At 34.4% G+C, this 27,969-nt stretch overlaps 2 protein-coding genes across 2 annotated transcripts; both read right to left on the bottom strand.

Moving 5' to 3' along the window:
- Positions 1-12,725: 12,725 nt before the first annotated feature.
- Positions 12,726-13,052, bottom strand: LOC107869240 (ethylene-responsive transcription factor 4-like). The gene has a single exon (XM_016715789.1). The coding sequence runs from the start codon at positions 13,050-13,052 to the stop codon at positions 12,726-12,728; it is 327 nt and encodes a 108-aa protein (XP_016571275.1).
- A 9,856-nt stretch (positions 13,053-22,908) lies between these two features.
- Positions 22,909-23,277, bottom strand: LOC107869242 (ethylene-responsive transcription factor 4-like). Its single transcript, XM_016715791.1, has one exon. It carries the CDS (start codon positions 23,275-23,277, stop codon positions 22,909-22,911), a length of 369 nt encoding a protein of 122 aa, XP_016571277.1.
- Positions 23,278-27,969: the final 4,692 nt, after the last annotated feature.

Raw genomic sequence — 27,969 nt, 5'->3', positions numbered from 1 at the left:
TAAAATTTTTAGAGTCACCCAGTCAATGAAAAACTGGGGCATGAGTTAATGTGTTGTTTGAGTCGATTCCAAAAGTTGTAAGTCCCACCCCCGCTTCAAGTGTCATTTAAGCCTTTTACCATTCTTTTCTAACCTTATCCAAAATCCAAGTTACAACCAAAGAAAGTCCTTCAGATCAATTTTTGATAATGGTAAGGCTAAGCATGCAATGGATATGATGATACATCGTGGGGTACTACTTGTTTTCCCCAGCATAAGAAATCAGGAAAGAAATGAAAATGAGAGAGTCTTATTGGTGAAAACTCTCGCAGGCACCATAAGGTGATGGTGAGTTGAGAGAAATAAAAAATAAGAGAGACTTACTGGTGAAAACCCTTACGGGAACCATAAGACGATGTGGAGTTGAGAGAAATAAAATGAGAGAGTCTTATTAGTGAAAACCCTCATGGGCACTAGGCGATCGCGAGTTCGAAAGAAAGGTGAAAAAGAAAGAGGTTTGTTGGCAAAAATCTTTCAAGATGTCGTCAATTGAATGAGATATATGAGTCCAACGGGTTAGAAGAGGCAGCAGCGGAAGAGACACGAAATCAACAACAAATGGGAAGTTTGGAGAAGAAGATCAGACAGCTTAATCCAAAATACATGTCATAGTCATTGGGGTTGGTTGCCATCTTCAGATAAGTTTTTCTTCTTTGAGAAAAAGAGGGACATTGTCCTTTTCTTTCATTTACATATTCATACTTTTGTCTTTTTATGTCGTTTATCAAAATAAAAATCACCAACATTTTTTTACATTTTGAGTCTTTTCTGTGTCAAAACAAGCAAGAAGGGATTTCACAACTTGCTACCAGTTTTTCCAATTGTATGAGGAAAAGCCAAGGCCAGCACATGAGAAAAACATGATCATAATTCGAAGCAAGGCAAAGGTAGTCAATCAACCAACATGTTGCTGGATTCATAGGAGTATTAGATGTCGAAAGATGCATCTCATAGTCATGGTAAAGATAGAAACTCAGTGTTTGGGCTAAATTCATTTCCCTTGATTTGGTCTGGGTCAATGATGCAGCAAAACAGGGGCAAGTGTCAGCGATTCGGAACAAAGATAAAAAGAAATGAGTGCTGGAGTAGATGCTGAGAAGCCAAGTGCTGCAAACCACCACTAAGTTTTAACCGACAAATTCTCTTAGATGAAACAGTGGCAAAGTTTTGTTCATTGAGTTCAGCTATCATTGGAAAGCATGTCCATCGGAATTTTACTTTAAGTTCAGGACCCACCTGAAAAATGAGATTTAACTTTATGTTCAGGACCCTCCTGAAAAATGGGATTTTACTTTATGTTCAGGACCTTCCTGAAAATGGGATTTTACTTAATGTTCAGGACCCTCCTGAAGAATGGGATTCTAATTTAAGTTCAGGACCCTCCTGAAAAATGGGAATTTACTTTCAATTCAGAACCCTCCTAAAGAATGGTATTTTACTTTCAGTTGAGGACTCTCCTAAAAAATTGGAATTTACTTCAAGTGCAGGACCCTCCTGAAAATAGAATTTTACTTTCTGTTCAGGGCCCTCCTGAAAAATGGGATTTTACTTTCAATTAAGGACCCTCCTGAAAAATGGGATTTTACTTTATGCTCAGGACCCTCCTGAAAAATGGGATTTTTCTTTATGTTCAGGACCCTCTTAAAAATGGGATTTTACTTTATGTTCAGGACCCTCCTAAAAATAAGATTTTACTTTATGTTTAGGACCCTCCTGAAGAATGGGAATTTACTTTAAGTTTAGGACCCTTCTGAAAAATGGGAATTTACTTTTAGTTCAGGACCCTCCTGAAGAATGGGAATTTACTTTCATTTCAGGACCCTCCTGAAGAATGGGATTTTACTTTCAGTTCAGGACCCTCCTGGAAAATGGGAATTTACTTCAAGCTCAGGACCCTCCTGAAAAATGAGATTTTACTTCATGTTCTGGACCCTCCTAAAAAATAGTATTTTACTTTATGTTCAGGACCCTCCTGAAAAATATGATTTTACTTTTTGTTCAAGACCCTCCTGAAAAATGGGATTTTACTTTCTTTTTAGGATCCTCCTGAAAAATGGGATTTTACCTTCTGTTCAGGACCCTCCTGAAAAATGAGATTTTACTTTCTGTTCAGGACCCTCCTGAAAAATGGGATTTCACTTTCTGTTCAGGACCCTCTTGAAAAATGGGATTTCACTTTATGTTCAGGACCCTCCATAAAAATGGGATTTCACTTTATGTTCAGGACCCTTTTGAATAATGTGATTTTACTTTCTGTTCAGGACCCTCCTGAAAAATAGGATTTTACCTTATGTTCAAGACCCTCCTGAAAAATGGAATTTTACTTTTAGTTCAGGACCCTCCTGAAAAATAGAATTTTAATTTATGTTCAGGACCCTCCTGAAAAATGGGATTTTACTTTTTGTTCAGGACCCTTCTGAAAAATGGAATTTCTATTTATGTTCAGGACCCTCCTGAAAAATGAGATTTCACTTTATGTTTAGGACCCTCCTGAAAAATGGGATTTCACTTTCTGTTCAGGACCCTCCTGAAAAATGGGATTTTACTTTTTGTTCAGGATCCTCTAGAAAAATAGGATTTACTTTATATTCAGGACCCTCTTAAAAAATAGGATTTTACTTTCAGTTCAAGACACTCCTGAAAAATGGGAATTTACTTTCTGTTCAGGACCCTCCTGAAAAATAGGATTTTACTTTCAGTTCAGGACCCTCCTGAAAAATAGAAATTTACTTTCTGTTCAGGACCCTCCAGGAAAATAGGATTTTACCTTCTGTTTAGGACCCTCCTGAACAATGGAATTTTACTTTCAGTTTAGGACCCTCCTAGAAAATGGAAATTTACTTCAAGTGCAGGACCCTCCTGAAAAATGGGATTTTACCTTCTGTTCAGGACCCTCCTGAATAATGTGATTTTACTTTCAGTTCAGGACCCTCCTGGAAAATGGGAGTTTACTTCAAGTTTAGGATCCTCCTGAGAAATGGGATTTTACTGTAGTTCAGAACCCTCTTGAAAAATGGAATTTTACTTTATGTTCAGGACCCTCCTGAAAAATAGAATTTTTCTTTCTGTTCAGGACCCTCCTAAAAAATGGGAATTTACTTTCTGTTTAGGACCCTCCTGAAAAATGAAAATTTACTTTTGTTCAGTACCATCCTGAAGAATGGTCCATTACTTTCAAAAAAATGAAATCTTTCTCTATCATAATTTTTTTTTGGATAATTTTTGTTCTAGTTTTATTTGGATTTCAGGAACCCGCCTGAAGAATAGGGTGATGAAATGGGAAATTAAAGAAATTGCAAGTCAAGAACCCGCCTGAAGAACAGGGTGATGCAATTGAAAGACAAAAATGACAAGCCAGAAGCCTGCCTGAAGAGTTGGGAGAATAAATAAAAGCCGATGCAATGAAGTGAAGCAATGGAAAACCAAGCAACAAGTTGAAAGAAATTGCAAGTCAGGAGTCCACATGAAGAATAGGGTGATAAAACTTGAGTCAGGAGTCAAGGAGAGCTGCATAGATAGGATTTTTGTAATTTTATTTATGTTTTAACTTGTAATCTTCATTTTGATGTAATGACAGAGCCACAGACCGAAACCTCGATGGAACCTCACTCGACTCTTCAACTCAGTATAGTCCATCTCTTTCCAATCTTTTAAAACACCTGTCGCTTGACTTTCTCATGACTTGGATAGGTAGGGTGTCTGGCAGGATTCGGTTGTCCTTCTTTCTTTTACTCCTCTCTTTGAATAATGATCGGTACAAAATTCGGTCTCATTGTTTACTTTTTTGTCTGAAAACACTACGTGTTTACATTCAAATGGGGCATGATGTAGACACATAATTTCGTCCCTCCCCGATATTGTTTTACCCATTTTTACCTTATCCTACCGTGTACCCTCACCCATGTAATTACATCCAACAAAAATAAAAAAAATAACTCTCAACAAAATCCCTAACAAACTTTTATTGTTTTTAACATCCTAACTACCCTTTCAATTAAAAGAAGACACATTACCCATACCCTTACCCCCAACACCCCATACCCACGTGACCCCCTCCCCCTTATATTTCTTGTCCACAAAGGCAAAAAAGGATAAACATTAGAAAGGGGGCCCACAGATAAAAGGCCCATGGGTTCCATCTCCATTATAGATACATAGAGAAGAAACCATCACTAAAAATGGGAAACTCCCTCACGCACCATTAACACCATAGAAAACCTTTATTTTCCCTTTTCTTCTTGACATAAAAACGCATACACTTCTACGCACATACACAGACATACGGAGGTTCGATCACACACCCATCATTGATTAGTGATTGATAAAGAAGAAAACTAAAATATTTAGGGGGGTTCTTGTCGGAGATCAGACGAGAAAATCGGAGCGCCAGTGACACAGCAGCCACGACTAACAACTTCAATCCCAATCAGATCTTTGTTAGCACTGACCAAACCAATCCCTTGCTCCGTCGAAGTCTGGCGAACTGAAAACCAGTTTCGTCTATTCATTCCCAACCAAAATCGGTGTTCTTTGATCGAGTTCCGTCAAGGTTCTTCAGCAACTGAATACGGGTTACCATGCTTTGTAATTCCTATTGCAGGTTGTTCATTTGTTTCCACGGATTTGTGTTCAATAGAATTTGGAGATCTTCGTTATTGAGTTTTGCCGTTATTGAGGTTCGGTTCGAGGTTCGAGGTGTGGATTTCATCTTGTTTAAGTGGATAACACTCGAATAAAAGCAAAATTTGAGGTCCATTTCTTTTCTCATTCTCTATTTCTATTTTGAGTCTTCACTATTTTTGTGGATAAATATTTTTGTGTGCTTGTCATGCTTGAATTTTTATTGGGAATATGATTGATGTTGGTTTTGGATGTTGAAGAGAAAATTAAATTGTTTATCGAAGAATGAATTAATTGTGTGATTGAGCATGAAATGGGGGATGGGAATTGCAAGGTTGATAAGGTGCATTTGGATTAACTCTAATCTATTGTTGCTCTGTTTAATTTGAAATAAATATCAAGTTTTTGAACCCGATAGGATCATGTTTAGGCCGACAATTGATAGGCAAACTAAGGTTGGGTAAGCAAAGTTTAGGACTCGTCGTTTTGCCGAATGTTTGAAATTTTTGTTGAATATTTTGCATTTCTCGTATGTGGAAAATGTATTCATTTGGCAGGGGAATGCCCCGAGGATTTGTGTCTATTTTCTAGGGAATGCCCCAAAGTATTTTGTATTCAAAGAGCGCTCCTGATGAAGGCCCGAGGCATCGGGTAAGGAATTGGAGCTTAGTCTAGGCCTAGAATAGAATAGGATTTATATTTTTTGCATTTTTTATTTTGGACTGTAAAATTGGACTGAACACTGTATTTTAGATTTGTTTTGTTTTCGTGTGTTGGAATAATTGTTACGTGCTTTTATGTGGTTTGTACAGTCGTAGTGTCAAAATTAGCCAATACGTTCCACCAAGGGACCGTGGTCGAACCACGGGATCGAGGGGTGTCTAACACCTTCCCCTCGGTTAATAGAATTCCTTAGCTGGAATCTCTGTTCGCAAACCAGTTTTAAAGAGTCAAATTGTTTTAAAAAGGATTGTCCAAAGGTGACTTGGCACACCACATTATGTCAAGTGGCGACTCTGAGTTTTGGATGTAAAAATGATCTTTTTTTCAAAACAAATTCTCATTTTGTCACTTAATAATAAAAACCCTTTCAACCCTTAAATATAATCTTTTTGGTGGTAAAAAAAAGTGGTGTGACAAGAGGATATTTATTTTTAGTTGTGACCTTATTCAACTGATGGTAATCTATGAACATACGAAGGGAACCATCTTTCTTTCTCACGAAGAGTATAGGTGCACCCCAGGGAGAAACACTAGGATGGATAAAACCTTTATCTAGAAGATCTGCTAGTTGCTCTTTCAACTCTTTCAACTCTGTTAGAGCCATTCTATATGGCGGAATAGAGATGGGACGGGTATCTCGCAATAAATCAATGCCAAAATCTATATCCCTATCAGGTGGTATTCTTGGGAGATCATCTGAAAAGACTTCTGGGAACTCATTTACTATCGGGACAGATGGAAAGGAAGGACTTTCGGTATTAGAATCTTTAACCCGAATAAGATGGTACAAACAACCTTTGGAAATAAGTTTACGGGCTCTGAGATAAGATATAAAGTTCCCTCTAGGTACTAAAGAATGCCCCTCCCATTCAATCACCAGTTCATTTGGCAAAAAAAGGTGACTCTTCGGGTTCTACAATTTAATGTGGCATAGCACGAATGAAGCCAGTCCATCCCTAGGATAGTATCAAAATCACGCATGTCTAGGCCTATGAGGTCTGCCACAACATCCCTAGGTGGTTGTGGTGCAGAAGAATTAGCCTGTGACTTGGCTCTACCAACATTACCCTTTGCTGCTGGCCATTCTCTCTGGATATGGCTTGGCTGGCCACATGAATAAGACACCATAGCGCCAAACTGACATCTCCCTGGAGATTCCTCCTGCATTTCTCACAGCACAGGTATGTCCGAGAGGTCTAAGCTACACTTCTTTGAGATTGTGAACCCTGCATCCTCGAACCCTGCCTATACTGAAAATCTTGAGTGCGTTGTCCGGCTAGGGTTCTGGTCATGGAGGCACTGGCTGTAGACAGGGATTACCCCAATTCTTCTTCTTCTGCCATTTGTTACCCCAATTCCCACTCTGTTGTTGACTATAGCTCTGGTCTGCTGTTTTGGCTCTCTTTGCCTGTTTGTCCTTCTCTCTAGATTCAGCTATCTTCTTTTTCTTTTCCTCAACTTGCTGCATGTGGACTGAAATTCTGGCAAAATCCATGTCCCGGTTCAACATTTCTCCCTGACATTCAAGCACTAAGTCATCTGAAAGGCCGGATGCAAATTTCCTCATTCAGGCTCTCATGTTACTAGTCATCTCTGGAGCATAACGGGCTAGTTGGTTGAACTTCAGAGTGTACTTCTAGACACTTATCTTTACCTGCTTTAGATTCATAAACTCTTCGGTTTTGGCTTCCCTCAACTCGAGAGAAAAGAACCGATCAAGGAAGGCTTCCATGAACTTGGTCCAAACTGTGGGCTTGGCATGCTCACTCTTTGAATCTTCCCAATCGTTATACCATTGGTTCGCTATATCCTTAAGTTGGTAAGCTGCTAACTCAACCCTTTCTACCTTATCTACATTCATGACCTTAAAGATCTTCTCAATCTCGTCCACAAACTCCTGTGGATCCTCTTCTACCTTGGTACCAATAAACTTAGGTGGGTTCATCCTCATGAACTAGCCCACTCCTGTAGCCTCATACATAACAGATGCAGACCCAATAGCTTCCAACCGTTGAGTCTATGTGGCTACCAACTATGCAAGCATGTGAATGGACTGTCTGAATTCTGCATTAGATACTTCTCTCTCACGAGGCCGAGTGCGGTTAGTCCCCATCCGGGAAGCTGTGGGTTCCCTAGGTAGGCTGGTCTAATTAAGTGGGACTCCTGGAGTAGTATCAAACTCCGGAGTCTGAGCTCCATTTCGGGTCCTCATCCCTTGAGTGGGATGGACCTCATCTGTCTGAGCATTCTGATCGTTAGTACGACGGGGAGGCATGATTTTTTTTTGAAATGCAAGAGATCATGGGTTAGAGGACAGATTAGACACCAAAGAACGAATTAAATTACAAAGAGGGGAAATATTCCTAAATGCCTAGTAGCCTCCTGCTTATAAGTATGGCGCACTACATACCCATAAATAAGATTCTACCCAATGCAATTTCGCAGACACCCTGGGACCATAAATCGGGCTCTGATACCAAGTTTGTCAAGACCCGAACTAGGTCCTGGCTGTGACGGACATCCCGAACTATGAAGGCCCGAGCTTCCTACTCTATCTAGTAATCATGCACAACATTCACATAATAAAAGGAGATGCGGAAATATAATCTGATACGGAAACATGGTCATACTCTGGATTTAGTTTAACAATAAGGAATGAAATATGAACTCAACTAAACAACATCTGGAACAGTCTGCGAAATCTCTACTACATGAAAATCTGACAACTATCTGAAAGCTGGGACAAGGCCCCCAGTAGACCAAAACAACGGAATAACATAATCTAAAATAACAGGCCTTCTGGAACAAAGAAAGCCCACCACTGCACAGATCACTTCTCTCTGGGATACTCTACTGATTAGCCGGGCCCTTAGACTGAACCTCCGAACCTGGGAGATAGGGGGTCAATACAGATGTACTGGTACGCAGAGCAAATCCAAAATAATAACTTATATTCAACATATATGAGAGCAATTTAAAAATAGTTCATAAACATATCATATAGTAAGAAATCTCATGGGCATTTCTGAAAGACTCTGAAAGAAAATCATCTGAACTCTAAGACATTCTTTGTTTTACTTCTGCGCTACGTGGTATACCCTAAAACTCTAAAATTCCACTGGCCATATGGAATCCGCCATTGAATCGATGGGGAAGCCTCCAACCCAAGTGTGCCGCAAGGGTTGGAGTCTCTGACTCTGCTACGCCACACGGCCTTTGCCAGCGTAAAAATAATATACCCAGATCGGCAAATCACGATTTTAGGCTAAGAGTTACTTGAACTCTATCCCTCTACAGGCAATCACCTAACTCTCTTCATGTCCATTTTTAACTCTTTAAGACATGCATTCTCTAAAAAACATACTCTGTTATGGCATACATACTTATGGTATCATCATACCATTGACTTGCAAGTCACATCTCTGAGCCATTGTTAGTTTATTATAATCTTTATTTTCAAAACATAAAGTTTGGGACCACCATATCGATAAATCAGTTCGAAGAACCCTTTCTTTAAATACTAATGTAAACACGTATATGCAACTCTCTTTGACAACATTTCAATGATACAAAGTGGTCATGTCAAAAATTCTTAAGCTTATGCAAATCTTTCTCTCTTTAACAAAACACATTTATGTCAAGAAACTCCCTCTCAAAATCTCTAAATCATGCTCAAAATACTATGGTATTTGAGTAAACTATTTTCAAGCCATAAATCATGTTTTTCAAATCCTTCACATTAATATCATAAACTTAAAGTTATCACAAGAGAGGGATTTCATAAGTTGTTCTCTCAAACAATCTTCAATCGAAATCTTCATACATATACATATACATGTAAATCAATTTAAAAGGGGGAAAGGCCTAAAGACCAAATCAACAGTACAATTAAACATTCATAATGTATAATAAAATCATGTATTTCAAAACCCCTTTTCTAAATTCATGCTTGATAATCTTTAAATCATGTTCTAGTGTTTACAAGCCCATGTAGTTTTTAGGATAAAGCCCACGTACCTCTATTAGGAAATTAAAGGATGATTCTTGATGCCCATGGCTTGGGAATTCCAAATCTTCAATCAATTTCTAAAACCCACGATTGAATCTTGAGTTGTTTGGGTTTTATTGTTTGAAACCCTTAGGAGTGTTCTTGATGGTTTCTGATGAAAATATTAATAATGAGGTCATTTGGAATTAAAATCCCATACTTAAGCTGATGAGGGAGGTGAAAATATCCAATATACCCTTAATGAGACGGAATAAAAATATAACTGGAACCTGATTTTATGGACCACCATGATGTGCCACGATCGTGGTGGCTCACTGGAAATTGATGAATGGAAATTTTAAGGTCACCGCAACGCGGAGCCATCGCGTTGTCTCACTAGTTGGGACCTGAAACTTCAGCGTGACGCGCCACAATCGCGCTATGCTACTGGAATTTGACAATTGCTAAATAGGCCCACTCCGCGATGCGCCAAGCATCAAAATGACTGTGTTTTACGATTAGGACTTAAATTATCCATAACTTCTTCCCCGGGTATCGGATTTGGACGAATCGTATATCGACGAAAAGCTCATTCAATTTTCCACATGATAAAAAGTCAATATGGTTTAAACTTTACTCGTTTTGGAAGTCAAAAATGAGAATAAGTCTCTTTGACACTATTCTAGTCATTTAACTCTAAGAATATATTACCACGAGCTAACGCATGGACGATTTTGCGGGGTGTTACATGTAAAAAATTATGACTTGTACCTCTACAGGATTTCAACCCTAACTTCACTAAATCACTTGAGCCTCAACAAGCAACAAATTACAAGATTCTTGTAAACTAGGAATTATAAAATTTTAATTCCTACTTCTACAAAACACCTACCTTCCCAAGAATGTTCCCAAGTCTTAGAGTTCCCCAACTTGAAGACAATACTCCTAACTCAGTTTATACTTCACTGAGACTAGAAAACAGTACAACTCAAGAACCAACCTAATACATAAAGTTTAAGACTCCTTAACTCTAAGTAATAGGAATAGGTTCAACTATGACTCCTTCAAGCTTTAGAACTGCACAGATAATTCGTCGATGGTTGCTATCTTTATAAGTGCATGAGTGATTATGTCAATCACTTTCACTCTTTAATTACATTTCTTCAAGAAGTCCTTCAGTGGATAAGACTTCTTTCTTGAGACAATCACTCAACTCATCAGAGTTTGTTATCCATTAGAAGTTATTGTTAAGTCAAACTCCTTGCATAGGTAAAACTCCTTCTTCAACTTGATCTCCTCATCTGAGTGAAACCCTTTCTTCAGCTTATCTTTAAGTGTTGTATTCAACTGCAACTTCTTCTTTATCACTCGTGATTAATACTTTGAGTATATCAGAATTAGGCTTGTTTATCCATTCCTGACTCTAAGTAATCTTGATTGAACCTCTCACTGAAAATTGAAACTTGTCTCCCTATGCTTGGGCTAGTTTGAGTAACATGTTTCATTCATGTGTCTGTCATCAAAACTTCATTGATATAACACATACTATGAAATATAAGATTAGAACTAAGATAAGCAGAACAAGGTAGGAGTGTTCTTGATAAGTGAAACTAAGATGGTTTGAAAATAGAAAAAGGAGATATCTTAGTGCGGAGGTGTGAGGTTGATTATGAATGGTTACAATAAAGGTAGAGGTAGGTCGAAGAAATACAAGACAAAGTTGATTAGATAGGATATGACACAGCTTCAACTAACTGGGAAACTACCTTAAATAAGAGGTTACGGAGGACACTAACTAGGGTAAAAGTTAGTTATCACGTTGAGAGTTCTGTCTTTTTTTTTCATATTAGTAGTCGTAATATTACTCTAGAGTTGCATATTAATCCATTGTCACTATTTAGTGTTTCTTTATCTTTAGTTATCTGTTATATACTTTGTCATGCTTTCTTTAGCATTCTATCTTGACTTTATTCTCTCGTTATTTTCTTTGTTTGAACTACTTTTACTTCTGTCGAGGGTCTAATGAAAATTACCTCATTATCTCCCATAATAGAGATAAGACAAGTAGGTACACATTACCCTTCACAAAGTTACTTTTGGAATTACACTAGATATGTTGTGGCTATTGTTATGACTGTTTGATACATTTTTGTTATTAAAATTAACGAATTAGGCGAAAGCTAACTTAATTGGATTCCTTTCTTGTGAATGGTCATAAATTTAACGATTTATAATGTATTAATTCATCATTTCATCTACATATTGATGCGTTACAACTTAGTTTGTATGTTGTATTACATTTGAAGATAATGTAATTCTAAAAGTAATCCAAGTATCAAAAATTTTACATATTAAAGAACTAAAAGTACATGTTTTAAAAGAGGAAAATGTGTGAAAGAAAACAATGTAGAGATCAAAATCTGATCTTTTTAAAACCTAATATATTAAGAACATCACGTCGATATGTTAAAAGGAATAATAAAAACTCATGATCAATATGATATGTATGAAAAATTCAATCTATGAAAATGAATTTATGTTATAATCGCATAATCAGGTTCGAGAGTAATAAATAATAAGTAGTACATAAGTGAAAAGTGATGAATTAGATCTACAATAATTAAAGATTGCGTGAATTAATAAAATCACAAGAATCTAATTGAAATTTATACAGATCCAAAGGATTAAAAGTATTTAACTTGTACATACCTGAATATCTGCATGAATATTTATCTGTATTTATTTCCTAATGGTACGTGTACATTCCACAAAAAGAAAAAAAAAAGTTAATAAATGGAAAATACTATATTTCAATTTGGGTTTTATTATTTATCATTTAGATTCAAGATCAATGAACAAGAGAGATCCCAAAGTTCTAACTCCCAACATTGGTGGACAGAGTTACCTGGTACCTATTGTTAGTGGGAGAGCACCATATGATTTCTTTTCATTTATTCTAATCTTGGTGAACAGAGTTACTTGGCACCTGTTTCTAGTAAGAGGTGACAAGTATCTCGTGGTACTAGTTAAGGTGCACTCAAGTTAGTCCGGACATTACAGTTATCAAAAAAGAAAAAAAAATCGAAATCAAATAAAGTAAAGGTGTTTTCCAAATTTCCAAATCCAACTTCAAATTGTATTTGATATTCTTATGGCCAAACAAAAATATCAAAATAAAGTAAATACATATTTTAGAATAAAGTGAATACATTTCATTATCAAACAAGTCCTTAATGTTTTTGTCCCGGACAAAGTAAAAACATAGACTACTATGTATTTGCATTATTCTCACTTACAATACTATTAATTAAACAAACATGCATGAAAATATCTGATCATCAGCTCCAACAACTTTTCATGTGTCTTCTGGTGGCGGAGGTAGATTCAAGTCAATCTCAATGTGCCTAGATTCTGGTGATGATGACTCTGATTGACGGGCAATGGTAACAGTATCTCCAACTCCACCACCACCACCACCAGTACTGCTTCGACGGCTTGGAATTGGAAAGTTGGTCTTGGCATTGACACCGCGAAGCCTTATTGCTGCCGCATCATACGCCAACGCAGCCTCCTCTGCTGTGTCGAACATTCCTAAGTGCTTATTGTATCCTATCCATATCTCCGCTTGGTATCTCCCCCCAGACCTCTTCCTCACTCCTCGGTACTTCACCTCTTCCGCCATTTTCAATGAAAAATAATTTTTATATGTCTATGAAATTTGAATAGAAAGAAATTTGAACAAGTGAGGAGAGAAACTAGGGGAAGCACTGTTTAAATAGGAAATAGGATGGGAAACAAACAAAATTATAGTCAATGGATAGAGTGTTTTGACCTGACTAATGTCAATGGCTACGGTCTATATTTTATTTCCTAATGTCACGTGTGCATTTCACAAAAAGAACAAAAAAAAATCAATAAATAAAAAATGCTATTTTTCAATTTGGGTTTAATGGTATATTATTTCTCACTTTTGAGATTTTGACGAAAAACACCAAATTAGGCAGTAATTAATTTTTTATCCCTCTATTGTAGAATTAAATTATGAAAAAAAATTATATTTTTAGAGTCCATATTAAGTGAAGGGTTAGGATATGGCATATTCATTAAGAATAAAAAATTTTAAGGACATAAATTAAATGTTGTTGTTTACTATTATATTTTTAATTATTCTCAAAATATTTTCTTAAAAAATATGAAGTAGTCAAGGGAGAGTTTGACTTGACTGATGTAATTATGGAGACACATGTAATGTGACATTGTTATTATATTTTTTCTTAAACAAGTCGTGTTCTGTTATATTAGTAGCTCAAATATTTATAAATGTTAATATTGGTCCTTATGATTTATAATTAAACACGTTTTAACGAATACTAATAATTAAGAACAAAAAATATATAGTATTATAAAAAGATCTATCTGTTTGGAATTTTGTTTTGCATTGCTGTTTGAAATTAGGGCAATATAAGGACATGTACGTTAGGATTTAGGTTAGGACGGTACATAGAGATTCGTAGTAATTTTAAGTTGTGATGAGGTTGCACTAAGGATTAGTTTTAAGCTCGTTTTTTACTTAGAGAATGATGATAGATGAATTAACTCAGCGAATACAAGGTAAGGTATTATCGCAGATGTTATTTGTAAATGATATAATTTTGATCGACGGATCTCGCGGTAGAGTTAATCTCAGAATTAAGTTCTGACAACAAATCCTGAAATCTAGAGAGTTTACGTTCAACAGAACCTAGACAAATTACTTGGAGGATAAGTTCAATGAAGTAAAACATGATAATGATGTGAAGTTGATATACACATGTCATCCAAAAGAAATAAAGTTTCAAGTATTTTAGATTTATTTTTCTAAGTAATAGAAAAATCGATGAGGATACACATATTGTACTAGCCCAATGTGTATGAAATTAAGGATGGCATATGAAATTTTGTGATTAGAAGGTGCTTTAAAAACTTAAAGGCAGTTCTATAAAACCAGTGATTAGACTAGTTATATTGTACAAAGCAAAATATTGGTCAGTCAAGAACTTCTACATCAGAAGTTGCAAGTTGCGAAAATAAAGATGAATCTGTTCATACATTTTAATATTAAAATTAATTTGCATGATAATTTATGGATATTATAAAGTGGAGAAGTGTTGACTATTAGATTGTGATAACTCTTCTAACATCTCACTTTATTCATCCATAATTCTACCACTTAATATTCCTTTATTCTCATTATTTTTGTGTCTTTAATCTTATGAGTTAGTGGTAAGAATGTGGCCATAATTTTCTTGTAACTTCTACAATTATTCTCCTGTTTATGATGTATTATAACTCATATAACATATGTAATGTTTAACGCATTCATCTTCCTCATTTAATATCCACTACTCCCTCATTTACTAAATGAAAGAAATACTACACCTATACAAAGGGTGTTTTCTTTCTTGTGATGTAGAGATGAGTTGTAGTATATTGTGAGAGATAAGAAAAAGATGATAAAAGTGAGTGTAGTATGAAAGAGAGAGTTGAGACATAAAAAATATTCTAAGTCTTTAACTATATTCACTATAAAAAGAGAGTTTTATATGTTGAGGGAAGGTGTTCTTATGGATGAGATTTGGACTCTTCAACTAATCCGGAGTTGCTTGAGTTATACATCGTTGATAGATCATTGTATCCTGGAGGGGACAAGTCAAGAGATATACTGCTGAATCAGTGTAGATTATGCTACAGTGGGTTTGAATCTCCTTAAGAGTGAAATATCTGCCCCTCCTCCGAGAAGAAGATTATTTTATTTTCTTTATTTTTTTATATTTTTAACCGTAATTTAATTATGGTATTATATTACACCAACACATACTATGACATATAAGATTAGAATGAAGATAAGTGGAACAAAGTAGGAGTGCTCTCGATAGAGAACAAGATGCAGGAATCGAAGCTAAGAAGATTTGAAAATGGGAAGAGGAGATATCTTATTGCGAAGGTGTGAGGTTGATTATGGATAATACAAGAAAGGTAGAGGTAGGTAAAAGAAATACAAGGTAAAGATGATTAGTTAAGTTATGACACCACTTTAACTTACTGATGACACGATCTTAAATAAGAGGTTATGGGGAACACTGACTGGGGTAGAGGTCAGCTATGACATTGAGAGTTGTCTTTTTTAATATTAGTAGTTGTAATATTATTCTGGAGTTGCATATTAATCCATTGTCACTATTTAGTATTTCTTGCACCTCAATTATCGATTATATGCCTTATCATACTTTCTTTAGCTTTTGATCTTGTCTTCTAATCTTTCTTTATTTTCTTTGTTTGAACTATTTTTACTTCAGCCAAGGATCTAACGAAAGTTGCCTCATTATCTCCCATAATAGAGATAAGACATGTAGGTACATATTAGCTTCCATAAAGTTACTTGTTGAATTACACAAAATATGTTATGATTATTATTATTATTACGATTTGATACATTGCAGTTATTATATTAGCAAATTAGATAAAAGCTAGCGTAGATTCCTTAATTGTGAATGTTCATAAATTTAATGATTTATTATATATTAAGTCATCTAAATATTGATGTGTTACAACTGAATTTGTATAGTTGTATTACATTTGAAAGTTAGATAATTCTAAAAGTAATTTAATAATCACAAATTTCACATATTTAAGAACTAAAATTACATGTTTCATACAAGGAAAAGGTGCAAAAGGAAATATTGAAGAGATTCAAATCAGACTTTTTCAAAACCTAATATATTAAGGATGCTATAATTTTTTATGATTTTTAAAGTTGTTTCATAAAAAATATAGTATATTTCTAACGATGTAAACTAAATTAATTATAACAGAATGTTTGAAACTCACGTATAATACTTATAATACATTTGTACTAAAAAAAATTTAGTTATACATTCACCATGTATATTGCAATGCGTCTTTAATACGTATAGTATATTGAATTCAAAATGTATTAAATTTGTGTTTATTTTTTTTCTCTTAGTAATGATGTTAAAAACGTATTGTACTTAAATTTGAAACATTTAAATGTTATTCAAGTTAGTTTATGCGCTACTATATTAAAATTGTATTTTAAAATATATTATATATGTATTTAGCTATTTTTTATTTTAAAAAAAGTTAAACTATCAACTGTAACAATAAAAATATACTATACTTGATAAATAAAGCTACATATTTAATTATATTATTTATGTAAATACCCCTTAACTAATCAATCTACTTATTCAGACTCATGAAAAAGATATACTAGCTGTTCAACTAATACCAAAAATCATAAAAGAGATTTTTTTTCATTATAATTCAGCAGGCCAAAATCCATATAAGAGAATAAAATTAGTGGTTAATGAAGAGGGTTTAGAATCTAGTTAAAGTTTGTAAATTTCAGCAGAGATAAAAAACACTAGATGATCTTGATAGATAGAGTTACCTGATATCTCTTGTTGATGTCAGGTGACAGGTATCTCATGAATTTAGTGGAGGTGTGCGAAATCTGGATCGAACATCACGATTATCAAAACCTAAGATCGTTATTAAAATATCAAAGACAACAACATCCCAAGTAACTTAAAATCTGGTAGATACTAAAACCCTGTTTCGCTATGAGAAATACTCTTTTTTTTTTCGATTTTTTTTTTACTTCATTCAGAAAATATTGTTTGGGCTCAAAAACTTCAAATACAATTTGAAGTTATGTTTGAAAAAGTGAAAACAAGTCTCCCTTATTTCACTTTTTTTCCAACTCCAACCTCACCTTTAAACTTAAAAAAGTCGTTCAAAAAGATATGACAAAACATAACTTCAATTTCAATTTATTTTTTTAATTTCATAAGAAAAATGTTTCACAAAAAAGAATAAAAATTTGAAAGACTTTTCTGCTCAAAAGTCATGTGCATGGACTAATATATGTATTTACATTATTCTCATTTACAATACTAAAAACATTTCACGTATCTTCTGGTGGCGGAGGGAGATTCAAATCAATCTCAATGCACTTAATTTTTCGCTTAATCTTGGCGGCCGCCATAGCCACAACATTTGCTGATTCAGTAGCCGCGATATGACTACGCTTCCGATTCACATTATTTGTCGAAATAGGGAAATTGGTTTTCGCTTTGGCACCACGAAGCTTAATTGCCGCGTTGTCATACATTTGAGCTGCCTCCTCCGCGGTGTCTTCGCCGCAATTGTACATTTTTGCTTGGGCAACATTTTTACTCTTGTAAATCAATAAAAAAAAAAAAGTTCTCTCTAGTCTCTCTTTATATATGTGATTCTTTTATTTATAGAAATTAATTTAATGTTCTATATAGGTATAGTAATAATGATATAAAAAAATTTGAACAAGTCATTAGCATTAGATAAACCTAAGATGAAAGAACTAGAAAAGTATATAATGTGTTGGGTCACATGTGACATGACATTATTATTATTATTAAGAAATATGATTTTTTTTTTAAACATGTCAAGTGTTGTCATATTAGTAATAAAGAATGTTAATATTGATCCTTATAAATGCCATAATTTTGATCGACGAGTCTCCCAGTGAAGTTGATGTCAAGATTAAGGTTTGACAACAAACCTGATATCTAAAGAGTTTATGTTTAATAAATGTTTGTAATAAATAGGAAATGTTATTTTTCAATTTGGGTTTAATGTTTTATTTCACCTTTTGGGGATTTTGTGGGAAAATACCAAATCAGGCAGTAATTATTTTTCTTCTCCTATCATAGAATTAAGTTATGAAAAAATATATAATTTTCTTAGGAGTAAATACATAATTACACCACTGATCTTATCCGAAATTTTCAAAAAGACACATAAACTTTAACTTCGACCTATTACCCCACGAATTTTCTTTATTTCGTTGCAAATACACCATTTTGACCCTCTACGTGTATACACGCGCCACAAGTGCGTGAAAAGGGAAAAATTGACTTTTTTGACCAATTAGAAACTTCCACGTATAAATAATTTAATATATAATTTATATTTGTTTTTTAAATTAATATTTATTTTTTAAAAAAATTATTTCATAACCCCTCCCTCCCCTCACCCCACCCCCGCAACCCCACTCATCCACCATTGTCTTCTTCCCCAACTTCTTCTTCATCACCATAACTCAACAACAACAACATCAATTACAACAACAACAACAACAACAACAACAACAATTAAAGCAACAACAACAACATCATCATCACCATAATTTTAAAAAGAAAATGTGATGTACAACCTCCATTTTAATGGAGCTTTAAGCTCCATTTTAATAGAGGAAACTGGACAGGAATGGGGAGGAGGTGTTGGACGAGGTGGGGGTGGGAAGATGGGGTGGGGTCATAAATAAAAATGGAGCTTAAAGCTCCATTAAAATGGAGATTGTACAAAAGCTTGAAGCTCCATTTTAATGGAGGAAACTGGACGCGCGCGCGCGCGGGGGGGGTTGTTGACCTGGACGCGTGGGGGGAGGGGGTGGGGGAAGAGGGGGGTGATAAATTAAATAAAAAGGAAAAAAATTATTAAAAAAACAAATAAAATATAAAATTAAAAATATTTGACATGTGGCAGCACCTGATTGGTCTGTGCATCCACTCTCTTTATTGTGAATGAGATTCAGCGAAAAATGGTGTATTTGCAACGAAATAAAGAAGAATCGTGAGGTAATAGGTCAAAGTTAAAGTTTAGGTATCTTTTTGCAAAACTCGGACAAGATCAGTGGTGTAATTATGTATTTGCTCTTTTTTTAGTCCATGTTAATTGAGTTATTAGATATGCCATATTCATTAAGAAAAAAACATATTTTAAGGCATAAATTATAGATTATTGTTTACTATTGTCTTTTTTATTATTTTCAAAATATTCTTCTATAAAATATAAAGTAGTGAAAAATTTCTTAAGAGGAAGAATAAATATGGAAAGAATTCTACCATTACATTGAGAAATTCAATTATTTTGAACTATAGAAAAGAATTCCAACAATTCACTAAGTATGGACTATACAAAGTATTTCTTTGAGATAGGAACAATTAATAATTATACTTTACGTAATACGTATGAACAAGAAAAAACCTTAAATTTCTATATCATTAGAATGAAGGAGCACATCTCTTTATATAGTTACAAGGAAAACTACAACAACAACAACAACAACAACAAACCCAGTGTATTCCCACATAGTGGGGTCTGGGGGTAAGATGTACGCAGTCCATACCACAACTTCAAGAGAAGTAGAAAGGTTGTTTCCGATAGTTACAAGGAAAACTATACATGAAAAATACTATACATTATAAGAACTATATATGGAAAATATAATTACAGAATAATCTAGACTAATTATATATAATCTACTTCATAATATATGAAAGATAATTACACTAAATATGGTAGGTAAATATTGTAATTGATGGCGATTAACACCCCTTCCCCCCTCAAACTGATAGTGGTCAACCAGAAGTTTGCCAATAAAGAACTGATGTCGTTTCTTTGTTTAGGACTTGGTGAAAAAATCTACCAGTTGATCTCTAGAAGAAACATGAGGAAGAGAAATAAGATCATCATTAAATTTTTTCCGAACAAAGTGACAGTTAATATCGATATACTTGGTTCATTCATGAAAAATAAGATTGGTGGTAATCTTTACGGAACTTTCATTGTCACAGTAAATGGGAGTGGGAGAGGAAAATTGAATGCCACAGCCAACAAACGACACAACCAAATCACTTCACTATAAGTAGTTGACATGGCACGTTATTTTGCCTCAGAGTGGATGATTTGGACACGGTTGCTTGCTTCATTGACTTTTAAGATAGCAAGGAGTTGCCAAGAAACACAAATACCCAGTGTTCGAACGACGAGTGTCAAGGCACCCACCATAATTAGCATCTGAGAAGGCATGCAAGAGAGTAGGTGAGTCATAACTATAATGCAATCCCATAGTTGTGGTTGATCAAAGATAACGAAGAAAGCAATGAATAGCCCTAAGATGAATCCATCGAGATTCAGACACAAACTGACTAAGAATATAAACTACATAAGCAATGCCATGTCTAGTGGTTGTTAAGTAGAACAAGCTCCCAACAAGGCGTCTCTAAAAAGTCGGGTCTGAGAGAGGTTCCCCATCAGTCTTAGAATAATGAGTGTTCAGCTCCATGAGTGTATCACAGTCAAGTGAGCCATGTATAAAATTTCTTTGGTATACTTCCATTGGCAGAGAAAATAGCCACCAACATTATAAGATATTTCAAGACCAAGGAAATAAGATGTATGCCCCAAGTCCTTCATTTGAAATGAATATTGTAACATACCTTTAAGCTGCAAAATACCTTTTATATCATCCCCAGTTACCAAGAGATCATCGACATATATTAGCACAAAAATCATCCCTCGTGGTGAGGAAGAGATAAACAGAGAATAGTCATTATGACTTTGTCGATAGCCACCTTGCAAAAGAACAAACTTCAACTTGGAGAACCAAGCATGCGGACTTTGATTCAAGCCATAAATAGCCTTCCACAATTTGCATACCATAGATTGGGAAGTGGAGAAGCCAGGAGAAGGCTTCATAAATACAATCTCGGATAACTCACCATTAAGAAAGGCATTAGTGACGTCCATCTGCGAGCTGTCCTATTGTCGTACTGCCACAATAGACAGTAATATACAACAGTAGTCATTTTAACCACGGGAGCAAAAGTTTCCTCATAATTGATCTCATACTCTTGATTGAAGCCTTGCGCCACCAAGTGCACTTTATATTGATCCAATGTGTCATCGGACTTTTACTTCAGAGTATAGACTCATTTACCCCCAACCAAAGTTTGATCTGATGGTGCCGGAACTAGATCCCATGTATGATTTCGGGCCAGTGCATCAAGTTCAGTTGCATAGCAAGGGTCCATTCTTTACTGTCAGCCACCTGTTTGTACGATCTAGGAATAGAGATATGATCAAGTGAAGACAAAAAAGATAGGCGGGAAGGGGGTTTACTAACCCGACCAAATTTAGTAGTGACTACACTATGTAGTGGTTAATATTATATGGAATAATAAAACCTCGTGATTAATATGGAGAGAAAGATATATATAAAAAATTCAATCTATGAAAATGAGTCTATGTGATAATCGCATAATCAGGTTCGAGAGTACATAATAATAAGTAAGCAGTTAGTAAGTGAGAAGTGATGAATTATATCAAGAGTAAAGGATTAAAAGTTTAATTAGTATTTAAATTGTACATATCTGAATATCCGCATGGAAATTTGTCTGTACTTTATTTCCTAATGTCATGTGCATATTTCCCAAAAAAATCATAAAATTAAGTTATAAAAATAATATACTTTTGGTATGTTATGAATTGTTAGGATATAACATATTCAATAAGAAAAAAATATATTTAAGGACATAAATTAAAGATTATTATTTACTATTATCTTTTTAATTATTCTCATACTATTCTTCTAGAAGATATAAGTTAGGTAAGAATTTCATTAAAATAAAGTATAAATATGAAAAGATTCTAACACTATATTGAAGAATTTACTTATTTTGAACTGTAAAAAAAGCTCAAATAATTCTCTTAATATGAATTATATAGAGTACTTCTTTGAGATAGGAACAAATAATAACTATACTGGATAATAGTAAATGGCATATCATATTCATATCTTTATATAAAATTGATTTGAATACCAAGTATTAGAATAAACCTAAACATTATTGAATTAGAAGAACTGTATTGAGAAACAAAAGATCAGTTTCAAGAAAATACCAAATTACATCTCAACCCCTTCACGCATCCAACGGTGTGACCTAGTGATCAATGAAGAGGATATTGAAAACCTAAGATCTCAGTTTCAAATCCCACAGCAAAATTTCACTAGGGACAAAAAATATTAAATAAATATTTTATTTGTTGAGATGCGCGAAAGTTGGTCTGAACATCATAATAATCAAAAAAAGAATAAGAGATTCAGAAAAGGAAAAAATAATCTGCGACTCTATACCTAGTAACCCCAAAATCATTAAAGTATTAACCACTCGACAACAAATTTTGAAGCTCCAATAAATCTGAATTCACACAGAAATATCTCACTTAAAAATAAAACGCACCCCAACAAAATGACCCAAAACTCTATGCCTAGTAAAATTCAAACTCAAACTCAAACTCAAAACCTCAAAAACCAAAACTCCATGCCTAGTAAAATTCAAACTCAAACTCAAAACCTCAAAAATATTTATCACTTCATGACAATCTAATGAATAGGAAATGTTAAAAGAGAGAAAAAGAGTGACAGAATGTTAAAAGAGAGAAAAAGAGTAACAGAATACAATACAGTTTTTATCCAAAGGCTTTCTCATTCATATCAATCTGATTAAATGCCCAAGTATTAGAACTAAGGTTACATTTTAATTAAACACAAATATCAACTAAAAATCTACAAACATAAATTAAACATGCTTGCATGCAAATTCTCCAATTAACAACCCCAACAATTTTTCAAAACTATAACAAATGAATTTTCACATGTCTTCGGCCTCCGGTGGCGGAGGGAGATTCAGATCAATCTCAATGCGCTTAGGTTTTTGCTCAACATTGATAATCCATGATGACTCTGAAACAACACTTCCATCGCCACTGATGTTGGTCTGACTGCGAGTCCGATTCATTTCTTCCTTTGGAATAAGAAAATTAGTCTTGTCTTTGAAACCGCGAAACTTAATTGATGCCCTATCATACGCTAGCGCCGCCTCCTTCCTTGTCTTAAATGTACCTAACCAACCATTGGATCCTCTCTTCCTTACTCCTCGATAATGCACCTCCTCCGCTACTTCTCCATCAACATTCTCCTCCCTCCCCGCCGCCGCGGCCTCCACTAATCCTCCATTCATTTTAGAATGTTTGTAGATTATATTTCTATGAATAGTAATAAGAAGAAGAAGAATTTTGAACAAGTGATGAGAGAAAGTGTAGGGGGGGAGTTGCTTAAATAGGGGAGGGGGAGGGGAAGCAAACAAAAGTACAGTCAATGGAAGAGTTTTTGACTTGACTGATGTAATTATGAGGCCCATTATAATTAGTATATTTTTTTCTTAATCAAGTCAAAGTTTTGTGATTTTAGTAATCTCAAATATTTATGAATGTTAATATTGGTCCATATGATTTTAGTTAAATACATTTTTACAAATAGTGTTCCTTCTGTTTTCATTTGTGTGGCATATATGTTTGCTTTTCGAGATTTAAACAAGTTTGATCATGATTTTGGACATGAAATCTTTAAGAAAAATTAAAATAAAGGTTATATATTATGAAAACTACGTAAAAAGTACTATAAATCATAATAATTGACTATTCAAAATATTTGAAACATATATGAAAAATTAAGATCAAACATAAACATATTTGAATCACGACCAAAATATGCTACATATATTGAGACGAATATAGTAATAATTAAGAATCAAAAATATATATTGTAAAAGATATAATTGTTGGAATTATTTATGTTTTGCATTGTTGTTTGAAATTAGGGTGATACAAGGGGCTTGTGCATTAACATTTAGATTAGGACATTGTTTAGAGATTCATAGTAATTTAAGTTGTAGTGATGTTTCACTACGGATTAACTTTTAGTTCATTTTTTTATTTGTCTTTGAGAATTGTGATTGATGTTTGAGTCAACGAATGCATGCTGAGTTGTCATGGTAGATGTTATTTGTAAATGACATATATAATTTTGATCATTGAATCTCACAATAGAATTAATGTCAGATTAAGATTTGACAATAAACCTGAATTCTAGAGAGTTTACGCTTAATGGGACCGGGACAAAATACTTGAAGGACAAGTTTAATGAAGTAACATATGAGGATGATGTGGAGTTGATGCTTGATATACATGTGCCATGTAGAAGAAATAAAGTTCCAAGTATTTTAGGTTTATTATTTGCAGTAATAGAAAAACTAGTCACGGATACACATATTGTACCAGCGTAATGAGTATGAAATGTAGGTTCGCATATGGAGTTTCTGCAATTAGAAGGTATTACCAAAACTTAAAAGGCAATTCTTCAAAGCAGTGATCAGACTGACTATATGTTGTACGAAGCAGAATATTGGGCCAGTCAAAAACTCTCACGTTCAGAAGTTGAAAGTTGCGGAAATAAAGATGGATGTGTGAGCATAGTATGAGAGATAAGATTAGAAATTAAGATAAGTGGGACAAGGTAGGAGTGACCTTGATAGAGGACAAACGCAAGAACTGGAGCTAAGATGATTCGAGCATGTGAAGAGGGAGATATCTTAGTGTGAAGATGTGAGGTTGATTGTGGATGGTTACAAAAGAGGTTGAAGTTGTTCACAAAAGAGGTAGACGTTGTTCGAAGAGATACAGGACAAAGGTGATGAGATAGAATATGACACAACTTCAACTTACTGAGGACACGACCTTAAATAAAAGGTTATGAAGGACATTGACTACGATTCAGGTTAGTTATGACGTTGAGAGTTGTGTATTTCTTTGGTCATATTAGTAGTCGTGATATTACTCTAGACTTGCATATTTATTCATTGTTACTATTTAGTGTTTCTTGCATTTTAATTATCGGTTATTTTGTTGTAGTATATGTTTCTTTTATCTTTTTTAAATATGCTATGCTGCTTTCTTTAACATTTTATCTTGGCATCTAATTCTCATTATGTTTTTGTTTGAACTACTTTTACTTGAGCCGAGGATCTAGTGAAAGTAGCTACACATTAGCCTCTGTTATTTCTCTCATATGTCTTGAAAAAACTCCTTTTGCCTCTTCAAAGCAATACAATTCATTTGTCACGAACACACACAAGAAATGTTTTCCAAAACGTATTCGGGTGCCCATATCCCCCAACAATAAAACGAAAAATCGCAAACAAATCTTCAATTTCGGCTGCTTCATTCATATGTCTTAAAAAAAAATTGTCCGCCTCTCCAAAGCAACACAATTCATTTAATAAATCACGACAAATGCACCCAAGAAGCAAGTTACATATCAATCAGCATATGCTCAGGCGGACTAGGTTCAGTTTGAAAGTTAAGTATTAGAATTTGTTCTATGTTGCACGTTGCATACCCTTAATCTTGGGAGTGAAGGCAGTTTTTGTTATGAACGGACAGGAATAAGTAATAACACAAGTAAAAGAAAAACAAGAAGAACATACAGATTTACGTGGAAACCCTTGACGGAAAAAATCACGGGCAGAGGTAGAGGAAATTCACTATAATGGAGAGGAGTATACAAGGAGGAGACGAAAGTCTCACCCACTAAACGCACTTATATAATACGTGCGTACAAACCATAGACCCCACAAAAAATCACAAACATGGATCATACCATCAACTTTTTAGGACGGATGAACAAAATTTGAGTCACAAATTCTTAACAGTTTTTGTGTGAGTTAACCTTTAAACCAGTGTATAGGTAAATGAAAGCTAAATAGATAGTGTTTTGCTGCCTCTATAGCCTCGTAGTATGCTTATATTATTGGTGGGGAAAAGAACAATTTATTTACCATTTTGAATTCCACAAATTATCCAATCAACCACATCATGTTTTGTAGGGATCGTATCGTCCTCAAGTTAGAGAATTTAGAAAAATTTTGAACTCATTATCCATTGACATTAAATGGTAATAATAATGGCTTTCTCCAAGTCTTGTTTACAATTTTCCTTTGTTCAAATGAATCAATACATTTGTTTTCAATTAAAGAAGCACTCACAATTTTCCATTTTTAATGAATGCACTCTGATAAAGTATTTTTAATCAGGTCATAGATGAAGTGGTGGCTGGATATAAGAACTAGCGGACATCACCGGAACAATATCAGCACGAGTATAAAGTACAGCAACACCAATATGCAATAATTTCTATCAAACATGTGAAAGCTGGCCATCAGTTTTTTGTTATTGCAGCCAAATACTACGAAGTCTCTGTTCGAACCTTCTCAAGTGCATACCGTGACAATTTCGGTAATATTTATAGGGTGTGCGGCTCACTCACTTTTGATATATAATCAATAATTTAGTAGTTATAAATTTCGCTGACATGAAATTTTGCGAACGTTATTTTAATTTGTAGGAACTCCTTGATGTGATAGAAGAGAGTGAGGACGATTACAATGATATAGGATTTGCCAAATCTACTTTCAAGAAAATGCTGACATCTTCCGAGCATACACAGTTGTTCAGCTGAGATATTGAGCCGTCCATTTCCAGACAAGGGCGTCTAAATAAAATTAGTGGCTTAAAACCAAATTTTAATAGGAGGTGTTACATATATAAATATAATACAAAAATACTACTATAATAATTTAGAGTTGTCTTATTTGTTCTTGCTTGTTTCGATATAGTATTTTTAAAAGAAACTTAATTTTAATTCACATATTAATATGATTATTAATAAAAGTAAGGATTATTTCTTGTTAATAAGATGTTAGTCATGTGTTTACAATGCATTAACTTGGATGTTGTTGTTAAATATTATTTATTAATATAAAGTTTGAGTTGTTTAGTTCAAAATTCTAAAATATTTCTTGTAAAAATGAGAGAACTTTTTCTCATTTTTTTTATTATTACCATTATTACTTTTTCGATATTCAAAAAAAAAATGTATTTCACAATCTTCATTATTATTTTAAGTTAAGTTGAAATTATAGAGTTTACTATTAATCGGTTGGCTTGAAATTATTCCAACTTTTGGCCCAGACAACAACAAGAAGAACACACTTCTCGTCCAAGAACACCAACACTTAGAACACATTTTTTTTTATTTTTTTACTAATCAAGCCCAAGATTGTTCTTGTGGGAACAAAAAATCAGTCTTTCTTAGCTCTGATACCAAATAATACCCAATGGTCTAAAGAAGACTCAAAACAGTCCACAATTGAACAAAAATAATCCACAAGAACAAGACACCAAACGGCAATAACAAACACAAACAAAAGTCAAACGATTACAATAGATAAAAAGGGATAGATAGATTGACAAATGAGTGTATAAACTCCAAGAACCCTAAGATGTATCAAACCTAAGGACCCTTACAGTCTACACAAACTATCACCAATCTCCTACGTAGACACAAAAGGGTCGTTACCTCCTCTAGCACCAACGTTTCAAGCCAACAATTGCAACACAAGTGATATCCACACTTGGTGCCCTCGTTTCAGTTTGGTGGTCACTCCAAGTCCTACAACTAAAGGTGTTACACTCCACACACTAGAGAGAGTTTGTTACAATATTTTAAAGTCTTACATCAATAATCAACTAAAGAGAAAATACCCAATAAGGAACTGCATATAGTCTAGTTTATTACATGGCAAAATGCCCAAGACACTCTTAATGACAAAGGGGCGGCCTTGGTGTGTTGGAAGACAAGATGAAATGGACAAAACACCCTTAATGAGGTGCGTCCTTGGTGTGTTTCGGTCTTCTCATAGTGAAATAGCTAAAACTCCTATAATGAGTCCTAACACTCCAAAGATGCCTTCTTCAAGCTTCAAAAACCTTGAGCTATTAAGTGAGCTCCAAAACCGTGAGTTCTCAAGTCTTTA

Source organism: Capsicum annuum, chromosome 4 (assembly GCF_002878395.1).
Source record: "Capsicum annuum cultivar UCD-10X-F1 chromosome 4, UCD10Xv1.1, whole genome shotgun sequence".
Lineage (NCBI taxonomy): Eukaryota > Viridiplantae > Streptophyta > Magnoliopsida > Solanales > Solanaceae > Capsicum > Capsicum annuum.
The sequence above is the reverse complement of the archived record's forward strand: the minus strand, read 5'-3'. Positions and strand labels throughout refer to the sequence as shown.